At 40.8% G+C, this 19,801-nt stretch overlaps 1 protein-coding gene across 5 annotated transcripts in view; it reads right to left on the bottom strand.

Annotated features, from left to right (window-relative positions):
* Positions 1-19,801, bottom strand: part of SH2D4A (SH2 domain containing 4A) — a 62,192-nt gene continuing 42,391 nt past the window's right edge. For all 5 annotated transcript variants that reach the window (XM_045458443.1, XM_045458413.1, XM_045458433.1 and 2 more), the window contains 3 exons: positions 18,488-18,618; positions 1,770-1,990; positions 1-1,277 (listed from right to left, as the gene is read on the bottom strand). In XM_045458443.1, the coding sequence (XP_045314399.1) occupies positions 1,185-1,277; positions 1,770-1,990; positions 18,488-18,618 (445 nt within the window). In that variant the 3' untranslated portion in view covers positions 1-1,184. The remainder of the gene's footprint in view (positions 1,278-1,769; positions 1,991-18,487; positions 18,619-19,801) is intronic.

Raw genomic sequence — 19,801 nt, 5'->3', positions numbered from 1 at the left:
GGCAATAGAAATTTATTCTCTTAGAGTTCTGGAGGCTAGAAGTCTGAAACCAAGGTGTCAGCAGGGCCACATTCCCTTCCAAGGCTCCAGAGAAGGCATGTTCCATACTGCTGTCCTAGCTGCTGGGGGTTGCCAGCACCCCCTGCCATTCCCTGGCTGTGGCTGCATCTCTCCAGCCTCCGCCTCTGTCATCCCATGGCTGCCTCACCTCTCCGTGTCTGTTTCCAAATCCCTTCTCTCCTGCTAAGGATGCCAGTCATTGGACTGAAGGCCCACCTGAATCCAGTATGAACCATCTTAACTTGATCACATCTGCAAACACCCTGTTCCCAGATAAGGTCACATTCACAGGTACCAGGGCTTAGGACTTCAACATATCTTTCTGGGGACACCGTTCAACCCACAAGTAGTACTCACACAGCTCACTATTCTGTTCTGGTCTACCCCCACCAGTAAGCACCTCATGCCTCATCCTGTGTGATGTGCTCCTGGATGGAGCCAAGGTAGACTGGGCAAGCACCGTCCTGCTCATGGAAACACACTCGCAGATGTCTGCTCATCCCTCTACAGTCTGTGGTATTTCTTTACATGTTAAGCCTCTCCTACATTTTTAAACTCCTCATTCAATTTACATTCCCAACTTTTGTTCTTCTGTGTCTCTTACATCCTGGCTCCAGCATGCGTGATAAATGAAGTGTGTTTGCGGGGTCATTTCAGCCACGAGTAAAGGCTTTTTTTGCCAGCTCCCCAAAGCCAACATGGAACTTAATGTAAACACAAACCTGAGACATTTCAAAATGACACAAAGAGGGGTCATGAAATACTTCACATGAGCTACTAGTTTTTGAAGTAATGCCTTAATTCCTAAAAGGTTTTGATTCCTTCTTTGTTCATTTTATATACATCATTAAGGTTGTATCCTTCATGTTAGGTAGTTGCTGAAATTGGGAATCATCTCTCTTTACTTTCAGAGTGAATATCCTGCAGAGGCAATTTTCTTTTAACATTAAACTCCAGCATTTGTGCAGAAGAGAGATTTCCGTGGGGCTTTAAGGATACTTCCAGTTGATCAGCATTGGCTCTGCTGCAGGGTGACTTTGGCTTCACATACAAATGTCTATTTCAACGATGTCTGTCCAGAGGAAAGCCCAGCTGGAGGTTACAGGATGACATGATGGAGACTGTCACTCAAAGAGCTCCAGGTAGTCGGGCGGCTCATCCTGCTGACCACAGGGGTACAGAAGGAGCTCTCTCCCCAGGGAAGTTATAGGTTCCTCCTGTGAATCAGAAGGCATAGGTCAGGCTGGGCTGTGGGGGGGGGCAGGTTGTTAAGACAGCATAAATAATAACATCATGTCCTTTCTGCCTCCTCAGGGTATATAACTTCTTGCTTGCCCTTAGCTTTATTGGTTTATGACAATCTTAAAAGAGATTTTTCTCATCTGCAAATTGCAGATTTTCTCATCTGCAAATTTCCCTCCCAGGCTTGAGTTCTAAGTAAGAGTGGTCTCAGATGTGGTCAGTGTGTGCACAGATTTTTAGCATCTTCTACATTCTCTGCCCCAGTGGGTTCTCCCTGAATATTTGAGGAAGAACTAGGTTCAATGATAAAGGAAATGCAATTAAGAATCCTGATTATCTAGAAGAATTATCAAAGACTAATCCCCCCATTACTTGTCTCAATCTTTTTTCTCGTAATTGCCTTTCATTGCCTGGGCTGCTGCAGGACAACAATTTACAGAGCAAATTTAGTCTGCACATGGTTTCACCTTGTGATACTCCACCAGCTCCGCCAGGGTGGCATGCTGGAGCCGGTCCACACCCAGGAAGCTGTAGGAGTCCGTAGAGGCATCTATGAGGAAATGTTTGCAGCCATCCTCAGACAGATAGGACAGGGCATAGCCTTTGATCCTTTCACTGACTCGGATCAGAAAACTGCCTGGCACACATGTGCTCAGAAGTTCATTTGCTCTCTTTAATGTAAGAATTCCTGTGGGAAAGAAAAGCAGGTATTTCAGCCAAATCATTTCCAGAACTTTCTTCAGTTAAATATAGCTGTGTGGATAAAGTTTCGTAAAAAGTAACAGCAACTGTAAGTCCATTTTGGTTCTTAAGAATACAGTGCAGTATCATTCATCTTCTGGTATTTGGTAACTGGGCCAGCCAGGTAGGTTACATAAGCAAATGGATAATATAAATGAGGGTGTGCACGTTTACCCTTCAGAGTACGTTTCCACCTATGCACCCAGTTATCACACCACAGCTGTTAGGTAGCTTCTGTGTCTGGCATCCTAGAAGCATTAGATCTGGAAGGGGACTGGAAGTTGCCTTCCTCAGTTTATTGATGAGGACTCTGTGGCCTGGAGAGTGATCCAACATGGTCTTAAACAGTGCTTCTCAACCAGCACAGTGTCTAGAAGTGTGCGATCGGCATCTTTGGTTGTCATGGGCAGGGAGTTGCACCTGGCAGCGAGTACAGAGAGGCCAGGGACGCTGCTAAACATCCTACAGTGAATAGTACAGCTTCACACAGCAAAGAATTATCCAGCCCAAAATATCAATAGTGCCAAGCTGAGGACCCTGGTCTTGGAGTCAGCAAGTCAGTGACAGAACCAGGATGGATCCAGGTCTTCAAGTGCTTTCTACAGTAGCTACTCCTAAATCATGCTTCAGTGGCATTTAAAGGAATATAAATATTTACTTATAAACATATATATACACCTATATATATGTATATATGTTTATATATGTATATACATATGCTTCTATATTTATGTCTCCATATGTTTGTCCTAACATATATTCAAAACAATAAAACTCTTCATATATATTAAGTTTTATATGTATATATAGTTTAGATGCCTCATGAATTCACACTAATTAAGACCAGTCTTTCCCCCAACCAGTCCAAACTCATGAGGTTTGACTCATGTTCCCAATTTCCCTTCTTATTCCCATTGTAATTCATCAGATGAATCACTAACATTGCAAAACATACAGAAGGTATGCAAACACATCTTGGAGAGATGGTAACATCGTTCACTTATTCAGCAAGTTCGGATTTGGGAGGAGGAGCTATTCTCCCCCTGTTCCCTTTCACCACTGCAGAGAGAAGCTCTTTCTCCTCCTGTTCCACAGTTAGCTCTGTATTGATACTCCGTATCTTATTATTAGGGGAAAAAAAAACCCAAAAACCTCCTGGTGAAAGGGCAATGGATGGATCATTACAGTCCTTTAGTCTTATTATTAATAAAGTTAACTGAGAATTGAACCCTAATTATCCAGAACAAAGCATTAAATAAAACCATCTCTATTTTACTTTAATAAAAGGGGGATTGAAAAATCACCTGTTCTCAGGGCACCTGGGTGGCTCAGTCAGTTAAGCGTCCAACTTTGGCTCAGGTCAAGATCTCACCATTTGTGAGTTCGAGCCCTGTATTGGACTCTGTGCTGACAGCTCAGAGCCTGGAGCCTGCTTTGGCTTCTGTGTCTCCCTCTCTCTCTGCCCCTACCCAACTCATATTCTGTCTCTCTCTCTCTCAAAAATAAACATTAAAAAGTTAAAAAAAAAAATCATCTGTTCTCTCCCAGCCAAGATGAACCACTCAGCCCTTCTCCTGCCTTCTCTTCTCCCATGCACCATTCAGGAGGCCCCAGGGCCTGCACCTTGAAGTCAGAGCGTTCAACCCCTGTGAGGCTCAACCCCAGTGAAACGCCAGGATAAGAACTGGGGATGTTGAAAGGCTTGGCAGATTCCCCCACTCATAGATAGGAAGCATCTCTGAAACAGAAGAAGAGTCACAACCTCTCTCCTCGGGCCTCCAGCTCTACTGCGCTGATGCCCAGCAGGGTTACCAAAGCCTGTGCTTTACCTCCATTACATCCAGTTACCTTTCTGCCCTATCCTTGACAAGACTGGGCCAACACAATCTGTGGCACCACTGATACTGGTAAGCCTCTTGGATTAGCTGCTAAACTGTCCACTGTAGGTGCTCAAATGATACCCATATTAAGTTCTAACAGATATGGACCTGCTGCTACTGTTGGTCTGTTGTACCTTTCTAGACACACCTCATCCTATTGACAGATTCCAGAGGACAACCATAAGCTGAAACAAGGCAACAGGTAACCAGCCTGCCCTGAGACTAAACATGACTGAGGTCTCAAGACTCTGTGTTTGATTGTTATGGAACCAGGGAGATTTTTCACTGACATTGAAAACTCCCCTTCAGAGGTGAGGGGCTAACAAACCACTAGTGAAGGAGAAGCAGCATTCTGGAAAAAAGATTTCTCTCTTCTTGCAGACTTACTGACAGGCTAACTCTGAAATTGCAAGTTACTTCAACAGATGGGGTAGATGTTATAATTTATAACATCAGCATGTTATCCAGATGGATTTAGATTCCTGAAATGAAAGCTACTCTGGAAAATTATAACTGAACCTGGGTTAAGGTAGGTTAAACTCCTCCTAAAATCAGGTCACACAGTAGCTGTAAATCAAACTCCCCCAAACCTCTCAAACTGTAATTATTACCCATTACACGCAGATCTTGGCACTGTGTAATCTCCAGAGACACTGGAACACAATAAAATGATTTTGAGGCGAATCACAAGTCATAATGGAGACTTGAACACAATGGTACTGAGGTTCAGAAGTTAAGTGTTATGGAGAGGATGCTTTGTTCTTTTTACTTTACAACAGGATTATCATTTCTGAGGAGCACATTCTTTTGGCTCCTCTGATGATACTGGTCCAAATATAATCTGTTGTTCCATCGAGGGCAGTGGGCATATCCAGGGATGCCTGGCTATGATCGCTACCAAGCAGTGAGCTTTGTCTGCTTGCAAAGAGAGTTCTTGAACACAAAGCCAAAATCCAGCGTCAGATATTAATCACCTGGATTCGGGCTATCTCCTTACAGTACTGATCATTCCCTGATTTACCCCTGTGCATGACTCTAAGAATTCTAGAGCAGCGGTCTTCGTCCAAGCCCCCTAAAGGCAGTGTCACCTCCAAGCAAGTTCCCTCTGACCAGCTCTCTTCACACATATTACAAGAACCAAGCCTATGTGAGTTCATAGGAGGATTTCTGTGCTAGTGAAGAGGGGTAAATAAAAGCTTTCTTTTACTTCCTCAATTTTTGAAATGAATCAGATCTTCACCCTCCCATGCTCTGTTTTAAGCTGAATCCAGGCAGGGTGTGGCGGGACTACTCCAGTCCAAAAGGAAGCAGATGTCACTGCATAAGGTCTAACTGGATGGCTTCTGGCTTTTAAAGACCCTGGCGCAGAACTGGCTAAAACCCCTGAGGGCCTGAATACCCAGCATGGAGTTTCACAACAGAAGGAGTTGAGAGGGAGCCGAGAGAAATGTCCCACTACTTTCTATGTGTGATGCCAGGGCACTCTCTAGAAAAGTACTATTCAACAGAATTTTCTGTGGTGATAGACATGTCTGGGCTGGCCATGTGGAGGCCACTAACCATATATGGCTACTGAGCACTTGAAATGTGACCAGTGTGACTGAGAGCCTCAAACTTTCATTTTATTTTAAAAATTTTTATTTTTATTTATTTTTTTTTATTTTTTGAGAGAAAGCGTGTGCACAAGCAGGGAAGAGATAAAGGGTGAGAGAGGGAGAGAATCCCAAGCAGGCTCCACTCTCAGCCCAGAGCCCCACACAGGGCTCGATCCCATGACCACCAGATCATGACCTGAGCCCAAATCAAGAATCGGACATCCAACCAATGGAGCCACCCAGGAGCCCCAACTTCTAATGTTAATTTTAATTAACTTTGGTATAAAGAGTCACATATAGTTAGTGGCTACCATATTGGACAGCACAACTCTAAACCCCACTGGGATGAAAGCAGACCTCCATGACAGGCCCAGGAAGACTATTTTTTGCAGAAAAGAGGGTGAACAGATCTTAAGAAACTCTAAATAACTCAGAAATTCTAGCATGGCCCTAGTTGAAAATCAAGTGACAGCAACTACCTCCCAGAAGAAGGGCAGTTCTCTGGGATGCCCTTCTCCACAGCTTCCTCCTGGAAAATGCCTACTCATCCTCCAAGATTCAACTCAATAGCATGAAAATAGCATGAAGCTTTCTGACTTCTCCCTGAGCAGTAAGTCAATGTTCCTCTAAACCTGCTGAGCACCTGGTTCCCACCTCCACCTGAGACTCACCTGGTCTATCCAGGGTCTCACCTGGTTCCCCCTCCATCCTGGCAGGTGCCATCCACAGCTCTGTCAGCGTACTCACAGCACATTCTACTACTCTGTGTCTCCCTGCCCCACCTCCTTGTGATCTCATGGAGGGCAACTGATTTATTTTCACACTCTCAGCACCTGCTACTTAGAAGATGCCCAGAAAAGAACTAATGAGTAATTCTGTCTTATAATCAAGCCAGAAACTTTCTTCTCTAGGACACTTCTATGCAGCTACTGCCCCTATTGTTATTGGTAGAGCATTGTTATCGGTAGAGACAAGGGATGCCCTCATGTTTCTCTGAAGGACTGCTAACTTTGTTTATATGTGTACATCTGTATGCCCTACTTCCAGAACCTGGAAAATATGTGTTTCAAAATCAGATGAAAGGTAACCAAATACCTATAACATGTAGAGTTCTTAATGTCTGCCTGGCACTACTCAAAGGGTGCATTATTTCATTGAATCCTCAAAGCGGCCTGACAGCAGGTACTGTTCCTACTCTCAAATCACAGATGAGAAAATCTGCATCAGAGAGAGCATCATAATGTATTTAAGGTCACTGAGGTAGGCCAGGAGAAGCGCTGGTCTTGAACCCAGGCAGTCTCACCCCAGAGTCCAGGCTCTCATCCACTCAACCTGAATACTACCCCTGTGCTAGTGTTTCACACTGCTCAATGAGCTTCTATTTACTATTTACTATTTAATTCTCAAACAACTCGAAATGAACAGAACTGGTATTATTATCATCACCACACAGATGGGAAAACTGAAGGAGAGAAGGTATGTGCCCAAGGTTATAGGATTAGTTAGTGATGGTTTCAGGTCTCTTGTCTCTTATTCAAGTATTTTGTTTTTTAACCCCACAGGCTCATGAAGTTTTCCTGAAATTGGCTGAAAGTAAACTACAGTATTTACTTCACACATTTCTCACCCGGGCAACATAAAGAAGATGCATTTTTCAGTGATTACTCAAGTACAGTTGCCTGGATGTAGGAGCAACACATCGGTAACCTCTGCAACCTCCCCTAGGCTCAGGATTCCCATTGCGGAGCACAGAGGGTTTCAGCTTTCTCCTTGAGCAGCATCGGGTCTGCTGAGAGCTGCCTGCAGGCTGCTGCCCTTCCAGAGCTCTGCCAGGAGGCCCTCACTCCTTCTTCTGTCATCTGTCCCACACTCTCTGCCTCTTGGGCTGCCCAGAAAACCCTGCAAGGAGGGGATGGCACTAAGACAACTTACATGAAGGAACACATCTCTGCTGTTAAGGTGACATCAAAGTCCCACACTGCAAAGTGCCAAGGTTAGGGGTGAGTAAAAGAAAAACTGAGTTTTAGAAGAACTCATTTCCAAGTAGCAACCCTGCCAGACACAAAGGGCACATGCTATCCATAGGAGGTCTTAAACTTGGACGAGAGCTCTATATTTCCCCCCTTCAGCTCCCTTCCACCTTATGCTTTCTTTAACTCCTTCAGTATTTACAGGAAGTATTTTTGGAGAGGCCCTGGGACCTGCCCTAGATTCTCTATATGGGGGGGAGATGTATGGTGATGTCGAGCTGTCACCCTTGGGGTCTCAGGCACCTTAGGGGTGAGGAAAAATAGAGCTCTTAAAATATTATTCATGTTTCCTTAATAATTCAAGAATAAAAATCACATAATTTGTTCTTTCATCATTACCTTAATGATTAACACTTATTAACTAGGGCTTACTATGTGTCACACTCAGCTCTAAATATTCACATATATTAACTCATTGAATTGTTAGAATGATCCTATTAAGCAGATGATATCACTGTCTGCATTACACAGAGGAGACAGAAGATCGGAAGTCATGTGACTTGCCTAAGGCCACACAGCTGGTTGATGGGGCTGGGATTTGACCCCTAAGATGTTCTCTTAACCACTACAACTGCGGCCTCCTTTCCCAGAATAAAGAGTATCCAAATTTTATAAAGAAACCACATGACAACAAAGAAAATTCTGACAACAAAACCATAGGTTAAAAATACTTCTCAAAAGGGGCACCTGGGTGGCTCAGTCAGTTGAGCATCTGACTTTGGCTCAGGTCATGATCTCATGGTTCATGAGTTCAAGTCCCTCATCGGGCACGTTGCTGTCAGCCCACTTCAGATCCTCTGTCCCCCTCTCTCTGCCCCTCTCCCACTCGTGCTCTTTCTCAAAAATAAACATTAAAAAAAAATTCTCTAAATACCAGGATCCCCCTTTCCATAAAAAATCTGAAGTCAAACCCCCAAAGCAGGTCACTCTCTTTTGCCGCAGCCCCTCCCCCCCCCCCCCCCCCGCCCCGGGCCCCTCCCCCCTTCCCTTGCCTGCTTGGTCCCTCTTGGTCCCTCCAAGAGCACAGTGTGAAATAACACTGGAGCCTGGGCACCAGTAATGGGAAGCTTGGGGTCCCAGGCACATGCAGGCCATGACTCCCAGTGGCTGGCAGCATTAGGATGAGGATAGGTGCATCATTTGCAAAACTCAAGTAAGCAAGGTCTTTGGGGTTAATGGACTATTCTGAACATTAATGGAAATACATACTAGTGTTTTTGCAACTGGTTTGCTACACTGGGTAATTTATGAGAAAAGTCAGGGTCTTGGGAAAAAACAAAAACACAACCCACAATGATGCATAGTATTTGCTGCCGAAAAGCTAGCTCTTCTCAAGTCTGAATAAATGTATGTAGCTTTAGCCTCTTTATGTTTTGTCTTCAGTTAGTTTGGAAATCTGAATCCTAGGCAGTCAGACAGGAGAACTATGGAGAATAATTCAAAGTGTTTTGATGCCATTAATGTAGATGAAGGCTTCATGCTAAAATGTAGGTGAATTCCCAGGGCTCCTTGCTAAGGCCATGCTGGTCCCTCTCAAGGGTAGGACAGTGGCTGGCAGGGAAGGGGCCTGCACTAGTCCTTCCTTGCCACACTCACACAGGGACATATTCTCGCTGCTGCCTACAGCCTACCCACCCTACGCAGTGTATGAATCATATATGTAAATGAGGCAGTGCTTAGTAAAGGAAGAAACTTGAAAATCTCTTTGTAAGAGGGGGGCAAATTTTGCTGGCTGCACAGTTAAGAAATCGCCACTCCTCGGCAAAATAGTCAAAAGACAGATTATCACTTATGAGTGCCAATTCGCATGTTCGTTAAAATTTTAGCCTGAAGGAAATCTTGGGCAGTCTCTGAGACTCTGTCCACACAATCTCTCCCGTTGTATGCACTTGGTCCTCAAGGCCTGTATGGCAGGGGCTGCAGGCCAGCACACTGCCAAAGGACAGGGACACGGGACTCCACTTGGACAGTTGGCTCTAGGGAACTTAAGTCCCAGACAGCAACTGCCTCCTCAGAAATGGATAGGACTTGCTTTCCAAGGAGAATGAAAATTTGGAGGATGTGTCAGAAATGGAAGCAATCAAAATAGCTGCAGTGTGAACTATATTGAAATCCCACAGATGTTAAAGGGATTTGCTTTTTAAGTAGCTTAAAATATAAAATATTGGGACTGAAGCATTTAGAGGCAGGTTCAGTTATAAACCATGAAAGCAAAAGACATCCACAAGAAACAAATCAGGATGGAAATACTTCATCAACAGTCTAATTATGTTCATATTTGAATAAGGAATGTTCATTACATTTCAGCAGAATAATGATCAACTCTTGATGCTTAAAGCAAATATGTGAATCCTCTAACAACAGAAGCAATTAGAAAATTCCTAAATCAGAAATTTGTTTATACACTTATTGCTAGCTTTTCCCCACCTTCCTATTCCTAGTCCCTGATGAATTCTAAGCTCCTGAACACTGTCATGTATTAACAGGACATAGGGAATGCTAATGGAGGGAATGAAGATAGGAGTCTGTGGGTTTCTGAACAGACTTTCAAACTTCAGTTTTATTTATTTGTTGGCCCTTTGCTCTAAGAAGTGTAAAAAAGCATGTTAGTGAGTACAGATAATTATATATCTACACACTTTGGATACTCCTATTCATGAACCAGAATAAGTAAAATGACTTTGAAGGATGTTAAATTTAGCCAGGAGGACTCTCCAACACTAATCACAAACTTTACGAACTTTCTAGACAATAACATGTGTTTTAAAGACTGCTAATAGTATTGTGACCAACCAGATGCAAGAAGAAAATGAATAAAAATAAGGACTGTATTTGAGGGTCAAGATAGTCCAACACAATGAAAGGAGGGTGACAAAGAGAGAAGAAAATAATCCTTTTTTAAGGAAACAAAACCAAACAGACTTAACTACAGTATACAGGAGATTTAAATTTAGAAAACAGAAGATACGGCTTTAGCAATTCCAGGACTCACTCTCATCTCTCTGCACCTTCCCTCCCAACATCGTGCTCAACCTAGACTGGCAATGTTCTGCTCAAGTTTTCCAAACAACTTAATTCCCTGTTTTGGGGGTGGTTGTTCTTTTGTCCTTCCAAATTCCTGTTGTCTTCTGGGGTGACCTCCTAGGTTCTGGGATTTTTAAGGACAAGCCCTAAATAAATACTTGTCAAAACAGCATAGGACAGTTTTTGCAGTAATAAAGATCTATTTTATTGAAGTGCTACTTATTCTTCATATATGACGCTGTTATGACAGTATTTTGTGGCAAGATTAGGATTCTAAAGAAGAGAAAAGCAGAGAGAACAGGAAGGGTGAATTTTCTCTCAAGGTGTTCAGTTCTGGTAAGCCATAACAACAGAAACACTACGTGCCAGGCACTGTTCTAAGCACGTTACATATATTAGCTGATGAACTTTTTTCTTAATGTTTATTCATTTATTTTGAGAGAGAGAGAGAGAGAGAGAGTGAGCAAATGCCAGAGAGGGCAGAGACCATGGATCATGACCTGAGCCAAAATCAAGAGTTAGACGCTTAACCAACTGAGTCACTCTGGTGCCCCTGATGTACTTTAAAAACAAAACAAAACAAAACAAAACAAAAAAACAAAAACCCTACTCTATAGCGTAGATATCATTATCCCCATTTTACAGAGGAGACGAACATACCCAGATCTAGGGGATCTGGTCTTGGAGTCTTGTGCGAAGCCTGTACTATACAGTTGACCCTCAAACAACACAGGGTTGAACTGTATGGTCCACTTATATGTGGGTGTTTTTCAAATAAAAATAGTACTGTATGCATTTTCTCTTCCTTATGATTTTCTTAATAATGTTTTCTCTAGTTTACTTCATTATAAGAATACAGGCATAATACATATACAAAATAACTGTAATGTTATCAGTAAGGCTTCTGGTCAACAGTAGGATATTAGTAGTTAAGTTTCTGGGAAGTCAAAATTTAACTGTGCAGGAAGTTGGCACCCCACCCCCTGCATTGTTCAAGGATCAGTTGTACCCCCTTTCCATGCTAAGAGCCAAAGAAACTCTGTGCTTCTTGGGCTGTACATTGAAAAAAACATTTTTTTTCTCACATTTATTTATTTTTGAGAGACAGAGAGCGTGAGCAGGGGAGGGGCAGAAAGAGAAGGAGACACAGAATTGGAAGCAGGCTCCAGGCTCTGAGCTGTCAGCACAGAGCCCAACGCGGGGTTTTGAACCCACGAACTGTAAGATCATGAACTGAGCCAAAGTCAGATGCTTAACCAACTGGGCGCCCCACTGGGGTCTTCATTTTTAAAAGTCAGCTTGAGATATAATTTATATACAATAAAAATTTTCCAATTTTAAGTGTACAAATGATTGATTTTGACAAATGTATACAATTGGGTAACTACTACCACAATAATAATATAGATTGTATTTCTATTACCCCAAACCCTTGTGTCCTTGGGGCATTTTATTAAACATTTGAATGTTACATATCTGCCTCTTAAAATTCTCCCTGGGATTGAGCAAAATAGTGTCTGGACAAGAACGTGCTTTTTCATTATTCTCAGAGGTGGGGATGGGGCATACTTATGCTGGGTGAAGATTCCATGACACTTTACATCACCACTGACTGTAAGATTTAGTGAATTAATCCATTTATTGGAGAAACAAATCTCTGTGGTATTACTGTTCACTGATTTAAATTCCAAGTTATATAAAAAACATGACATGGATGTTCCCACTTGTGTTAGTGGTCAGATATGCTGTGACTTTGAAGTAAAATAGATCTGGCTCTGAATACTGCCACTAGTGTTAGAAGTCCAAAAAGAACTTCACATCTTAGTTCCTAGTTCTTATTCTATAAAGTGGAAATAAAAATTACCTCCTTCAAAGTGTTCAATGTAATGTTTGGCACATATTAGGTCCTCAAAAAATTGCAGCTCTAACAGAATCTTCTGACAAACAATTAGAAATAATAAGAGATTTCAACAGTATTAATGAATTTAAGATCAACATATAAAAACATAATTTCTTTACAGCATCAACAACCAATTATGTAATTTTTAAAAATCCCTTTCAAAACAGAAAAAAAATTTATATTCCTAGAACTAAATCTAGTTTTCCTTTTTTTTTTTTTTTTTTAAAGGTGCATGTCCTATATGGGGAATTTATTTAATGATTTAAAAGAAATATAAGAAGAAATTTACTATGTTCATGGATGGCAAAATACAATAATATAAAGATGGCAATTATATCTCCAAATTAATCTACCAATTCAATGAAATTCTATTAAAATTCCCAACAAGCATTTTAAAACTTGATGTGTTGCCCCTAAAAGCCATGTGAGCTATGTGGGGCCAAGAAAGACAATTTCAAAGAAATAGGAAGAGGGAGAACTTGTCCTAATAGATATAAAGACATAATATAAATATATAGTAATTCCCATAAACAGGATCTTGGTATACAACAGCGGGAGCATTACAAATCAGTGGAAAAAGGAAGACTAATGAATGATATTGGGAGAACTGGCTACTCACATGTAGAATAAATTAGGTGTCTATACCATATATCATATACAAAAATAAATTACAGGTGGATTATATATTATACAATAAGCAAAAACCATAAAGGAAAAATAGCTAAACTCAACCTCACTGAAATGAAAAACTTCTATGCCTCAAAATGTGCCAAAAATCTAAAATACGTAGTCTAGGAAAAGATATATGCAACCCATATAATTAATAAAGGTTTACTATCCAGAATATATAAAATCCTACAAATTAATATTAAAAACTCAACTGACTAGAAAAATAGTCAAAAGATTATAAGTAATTACAGAACCCCCCTATCCAGGAACCATGGAAGGCTCATCCTCACTACAAATCAGTGCAAATTAAAATAAGGTGAGGGGCGCCTGGGTGGCTTAGTTGGTTAAGTGCCCAACTTTGGCTTAGGTCATGGGTTTGAGCTCTGTATCAGGCTCTGTGCTGACAGCTCAGAGCCTGGAGCCTGCTTCAGATTTTGTGTGTGTGTCTCTCTCTCTGCCCCTCCCCTGCTCATGCTGTCTCTTTGTCTCTCAAAAATAAATAAACGTTAAAAAAAATTTGTAATATAAAAAAAATAAAATAAGGTGATTCCACTTTGGACCCATAAGAATAAGGGAAAATAAAAGTTTGGCAACACCAAGCATGGTAAGTATGTAGGAAAACAGAAACTCTTAAAGATTGCTAGTGGGAGTAGAGATTCATATAATCACTTTGGAGGGCATTTGGCAATATTCAATATAATTAAAGATTCATGTAACCTACCCTCCTAGCAATTCCACTTTTAGATATACACCCTGAAGAAATTATCACATATGTGTACAATGAGGTATGTCCAAAAGTATATACCCCACATCATTTTCTGTAATGGCAAAAAAAAAAAAAAAAAAAAAAAAAAAACTATACCAAATATAGAAGGGATGAATGAATAATGATAGTGTGTATAATAACATACAAATATAATTATTAAGCACATATAAAGCATTGTATGTTTACACTTTATGTGTAACATATATTATAAATAACATATATTATAATATACTGCACAATAGGTAAAACAAATGAGCCAGTCTACATTTATAAAAAAGGAAAAATCCAGACAACATAATGTTGGGAGAAAACTCAAGTTGCGGAACAATGCCTATAACATGATACCATGTAAATGTTAAACACAAGATTGCATGTTTTATAGAAGTATGTATACGTTTAATGTATCTTAATATATTTTATAAAAATTCACACACATCTACATATATAATGAGAGTACAAAAATGAGAGAATAAAAATGAAAGGATAATTTCAAAAGAGTGGTTCACCCCCTGGGAGAGAAGTATACAGAATCAAAAAGGCAGTAAAAGAGGGTGCCTTAATTCTTTCAGGCTTTCTTTCCTTTTTTTTTTTTTTTTTTTTAAGTTTATTTATTTGAGACAGAGTGAGAGAGGTGGGGGAGGGGCAGACAGAAAGGAAGAGAGAGAATCCCAAGCAGGTTCCACACTGTTAGACATGGGGCTTGATCTCACGAACTGTGAGATCATGACCTGAGCCAAAATCAAGAGCCAGATGCTCAACTGACTGGGCCACCCAGGTGCCCCAGGTTTTATTTCTTATTAAGAAAAATAGATATGAAGTAAATATGGCTTCTAACATTCACTGTACTGTATCCTGGAAAGTAGATATAACATTTGCTACAACGTTGGTCTTAGTCATAGCTTCCTTTGTACTTTTTGTTCAAAATAGTTTATAATAAATTTTTTTTTAAATAAGGAAAGGGAGAAAAATCCTCCATAATGTGGGTAGGCCTCATCCAGTCAGTTGAAGGCCTTAAAAGAACAAAGACTGACCTTGCCTGAGCAAGAAGGGATTCTGCCTTTGGACTCAAGCTCAGTCTTCCCCGAGTCTCCGGCCTGCTGGTCTACCCAACAGATTTGGGGCCCAGCAAGCCTCCACAGTCACGTGAGTCAGCTCCTCAAGAGGCTGGCCATAGAAGGATCTTCAGGAGAAACAATTGCAGAGGTCCTAAGAGAGGGGTAAGTGTGGTGTGTCAGGGATAGAAGGGAAACGTGTGGTGGAGAGCAGTGATCAAGGGAAGAACATCATCTGAGACAGGGCCGGAGCAATAATCAGGGGTGGATCAAGCCAGCTTTGTGAGCCCCAGGGAGGAATTTGGGTTGTACTCTCATTGCAGTTTGATTATGTTGAAAACGGGTGACAGCAGAGGAGAGATGGAGACCAGTTAGGAGGCTGATAAAGGAGGACAGATGAGAGATCAAGATTAGTTATTCACGTGGTGACAAAGTCCAGAGCTTTCTCCTACTGAAGGGGCTTAGCAGCAAGGCAAGATGCTCTGGGACATACACTGTAGTTTTCCCAGCAGTCCTCCTAAATGAGTGTGAGTATAAAATTTCCAAATTAACTAACATGAATTACCTTTGCAGAATATTAAAAAATTAGAAAAATGCCCACTACAAAATTCCTTCACAAGGCCCTCTGTCAAGACTGCTGGGGCTTCCTAGTATTCTTCATGATTCTGTGGTTGCACAGTGTAGTAAGGTGGCCTACAAATTTGCAGGGAGGTTCTTCCCAGGGAGCAGGTGGGAAAGCATCCTGGGAAGGAGCCAGTGTGTACATCAGCTCCCTTGTCTCCAGGCTACCAGGAAGGAACATGGGAAGCAGCTAAGAGATGTCAGCAAGTCATTCCATCTGGGTCCTAACACCAAACTGAACCATGTAAAAGCTAGAAATGTGCTCTGGCTCTAAGGAAAACTAACAAAAAGTGTAAAAGAACTTGAGAATCTTCAATGGGTTCTCCCACAAGTCCCACATAACCAATGGGACCAAAAGTCCAGTAAAAGTTGAGACCTTGTGGTCTCTGAAAAAAGCTTGCTGAGAGAGAAGTGGGGAGATGGCATATCTAGATGTGCTTGAGATCATCAAAAGATGCTCATGAAGTAGAGTTCAGCACTGCATTTCAGGATCTCTCTTGTACTTGGGATTTTCCAAGCTCTTACATCTAGGAGATCAGACAATATCCTACTTTACTGCCTCTAATACTGGCCCCCATGGACAGATATTCATCTCATCATTATCCCAAGTGAGGAGGGACACCTGAGACAAAGATCTGGCGCCATCACAATGAATGTTAGTGCTCCCCAGGGTCTTGTCCTTGTTCTTCTCTCATCATTCTTCCCAATTCACTCCTGAAAAACCTCATCCCTCCCATGCTTTTCATTAGGTGCTGATAACTCCAATATATTATCTCTAACATTGTTCCATCAATTCAATTTCCAAAGGGATATTTTCATATGACTGCCCCAAAGACATTTCAAACTCATCATATCCCAGATAAGCTCATTGTCTCCCCTCTTCTTTTTGCCCCTTAATCTCCCATCCTCTTGTGGTCCTTCTTCCAGCTGATAGCATGCCACCTTCTGCCTAGCCCCATAAGCCAGAGATCCAGTAGTTTTCATTTCCCTTGTCCTCTACCCACTCATCCTGTCTAAAGCTAATTAAAAGAAAAGGGTAAAAGTGTGACTTCCACAGTGAAAAATTAGCTGACCAAAACAGTAACATAAGAAAGGCAGTTTATGGAGTGCATGATAATGGAGGAAGATGGTAAACCAATACAAGAGCTACCATCCCATTATTTCAAACAGGGCTCATGAGCAATAAACAATTATATTTTAAAAATATAAGATATTATCCATCTTTGTCATAGAAACATGTGAAATTTTGTCTTCTTAAAACAGAAGATAATGACTTACATGACTATTAATATCATATTATTTACATTATACTGTATATTATTTATTTTGCTTATGACTATGATAAATATTTATACAAATGAAAATAAACAAGTAATAATTGCAACTAATAAGTTATTAAAACTCAAGAATTTATTTTTTAATCAAAGCTCCAACTGGATTTTTAGTTCAACTTTATCTTTCTCACTTTTAGCAACTGTTTCAAATAGAACTGCCTGTTAAAGTACCAGGATTTTGAATTACATGAACCAACATTTTCAATGTCTCACTTCCTGCTGTTCAAATGAACTGCCACCCTTGTAATCAGGGATGACAGCATCTTCTGCCCAATGACACAGAAACTACAAAGTACTGATTTCCTCAGTGCTTATCATAAAAAGGAAAAAAAGGGGGGGCAATATGAAACAGTGGGGCTAACGTGTAATTGGCCATGTTCTTTCTATTCATCTTTTGACACTGATGTCCCTCTTTCTTCCAATGTCTTCCAAGAAGAATGGGAAGAATGGAGGCTTACGACTCAGTCCTAGGAGGGGGAGGGGCTCCTCAGGGAATGGACAATTACTAAGGCAATTACTAAATTGCCAAAGAACACATATTTTCAAGGAAAGCTAGACAGTTCCATAATGATCTGACTGCAAAAGCAGCCCATTAGCAGAAAGCCTATTACAAATAATATTTTTCTTTTTAGAAGAGTTTGCCATATCATAGGGTTGGGAGCCTATTTTTGTGGATATATTTATGTGTGACATGAATACTAGTTAAACATGATTCAACATGATTCAAACCAATATACCCTTTGCGACAAGTGTGCTCTGTGAGAGAACTTTATTTTTGTCTTAAAGCACTTTTGTTGTACATAGAGCCAATTAGTCCAAATCAACCACAGACATTACAGAAGCAAGCTGAGGCAAGAAGCCCCTTCTTTTCTTGAAGTCCAAGAAACTAAGCAGTCAGTGAAATGTGTGCTGGGTACACAGAGGACTTGAATTAATCAAATTTCTAGTGTTAAATGGCTTATTAGGTAATATCTGCTCAGGCTTCAACAAACCCACCTGGCAGCCTTAACTACTTAATGGAAACATAGATCAAAGTAATAGAATTTTTAGGTTAAAGATCATAAAGTTCAATTTCTTCATTTAACAGATGAGGAAAATGAGGCTTAGCTAAATTGACTTGCTACAGAAAAAGAAGATGATTTGCTCAAAGTCACTCAACTGTCAATGGAGAGCTGACCTTTGGATTGCTAAACCAATGCCTTGCCCACCACACCCAAGGGCATATCTGACTCATGGTGGATGGTGGACAACAGGCACTGCCTTTTGAGGGGAGCCCTAGTGTAGGTGACCAGGAGGCACTGTCTTCCCCACCCACCCGGCAGTATTTCATTTGTGGTGATAAATTAGCCCACAGTACATGCAGAGACCACAACCACTCAATGTTTCCTAACTTCATCATGAGTTTGCAACCCACTGAGAAATCTTTGAAAAACTCCTTGTGAAAATAATTTCAAAGGCTCTTCTTGGGCAGCACAAATAAAAGGACGCCTTTATTCTTTTTGCCCTCCTGGTGGATTAGCATAGCTTTATGCATCGCCAGATGAGGTTCCATTGAGGGAACCTCTGTACTCACCATGGAACCAGGGAGCTATGGCGTCTGAGGCTTTCTGGTAGCCTGCTCGCAGAGGTAGCTGCTCCTCTTTAAACCACCGAATGATTTCCTCTTGGGCATAGCTGGATGCCATCCTCGTCACTCCCTGATTTCTGTTATTTAGAAAATGTTTTTCAAGTTAGATTTAATTAATTTGAAAACAATGCCTTTAGAACTCATATATACCCTATATATATATATATATATATATATATATATATAATCATGTATATATTATATATATTTGAAAATCTAATTACATGGGCTGAGCTAAGGGGAGGTTATACCCCTAATTACTGCCATCATACAATTCCTTGAGGGCTAGTCAAGAAATAGGAAAGAGGGGCACCTGGGTGGGTTAGTCGGTTGAGCATCTGACTTCGGCCCAGGTCACAATGTGAGTTCAAGCCCCACATTGGGCTTGATGCTGTCAGCATGGACCCCACTTCAAATCCTCTGTCCCCTCTCTCTGCCCTTCCCCAACTTGTGCTCTCAAAAATAACATTTTAAAAAAATAGGAAGGAACATAAATCTGTCACTTGTCCTTCTGGTCCTGTGGGGCTAGTCATGGCTATGAGCAACTGCTGTGTTAAAACAGAGATTTAATTCATTTTTAATGTGAATAAAAGCTCCATTAACTCCCAGTTAAAATTTGAGAAAATAAGCACTAAAAAGTGAAATACACCCCAGCACTACTTTCCTTGGGCCATGTCCTTGCAAACAAAAGAAATCAAATGCAATAAAATAAATTTCCTTCCTAACATTTTCATTATTAAACTTTCTCTTCTTTCTGTTTCCATCTCCCTGACTTGCTTTCTTCTCTCCCACACTTTGAAGAAGTTTGGTTCTGCTAAAGATAGCCTCAGAACTATAAAGTAAAAAGAAAGAAAAATGTATGAAGATTGGTAAAAGAAAAAAAAAGATACAAGCAGCAGAATCATTTTGAAATATATTCAGTAGCAGAACTTAAATTCTGGGATGTAAGTCAATTTCCATTACAAAAGTAACATTGCAATGTAATAAACATATTTCCAAGTCTCACACCACAGCCCACTAATTTTGAGCAGAATTCAGTGTGAAAACAATGAGGAGTTTGGATGAACTACTGGGATACCTGTCATGTAAATTAATGTATGGCTCTTTATGCGTTTTATGGTAACATATGTCACTGTGAGTTACATGTGACATATATGTTAGATGTACATATATGCAGGTACATATTCATATATATACATAAACAGCATTTTGGAGAAAGTAGCCTATAATAGTTGACTTTTTTGGGTATCAGACACTGCA

The sequence above is a fragment of the Leopardus geoffroyi genome, chromosome B1 (genome assembly GCF_018350155.1).
Source record: "Leopardus geoffroyi isolate Oge1 chromosome B1, O.geoffroyi_Oge1_pat1.0, whole genome shotgun sequence".
Classification (NCBI taxonomy): Eukaryota; Metazoa; Chordata; class Mammalia; order Carnivora; family Felidae; genus Leopardus; species Leopardus geoffroyi.
Note: the sequence above shows the minus strand (reverse complement) of the source record. Positions and strands in the feature narration are given on the sequence as shown.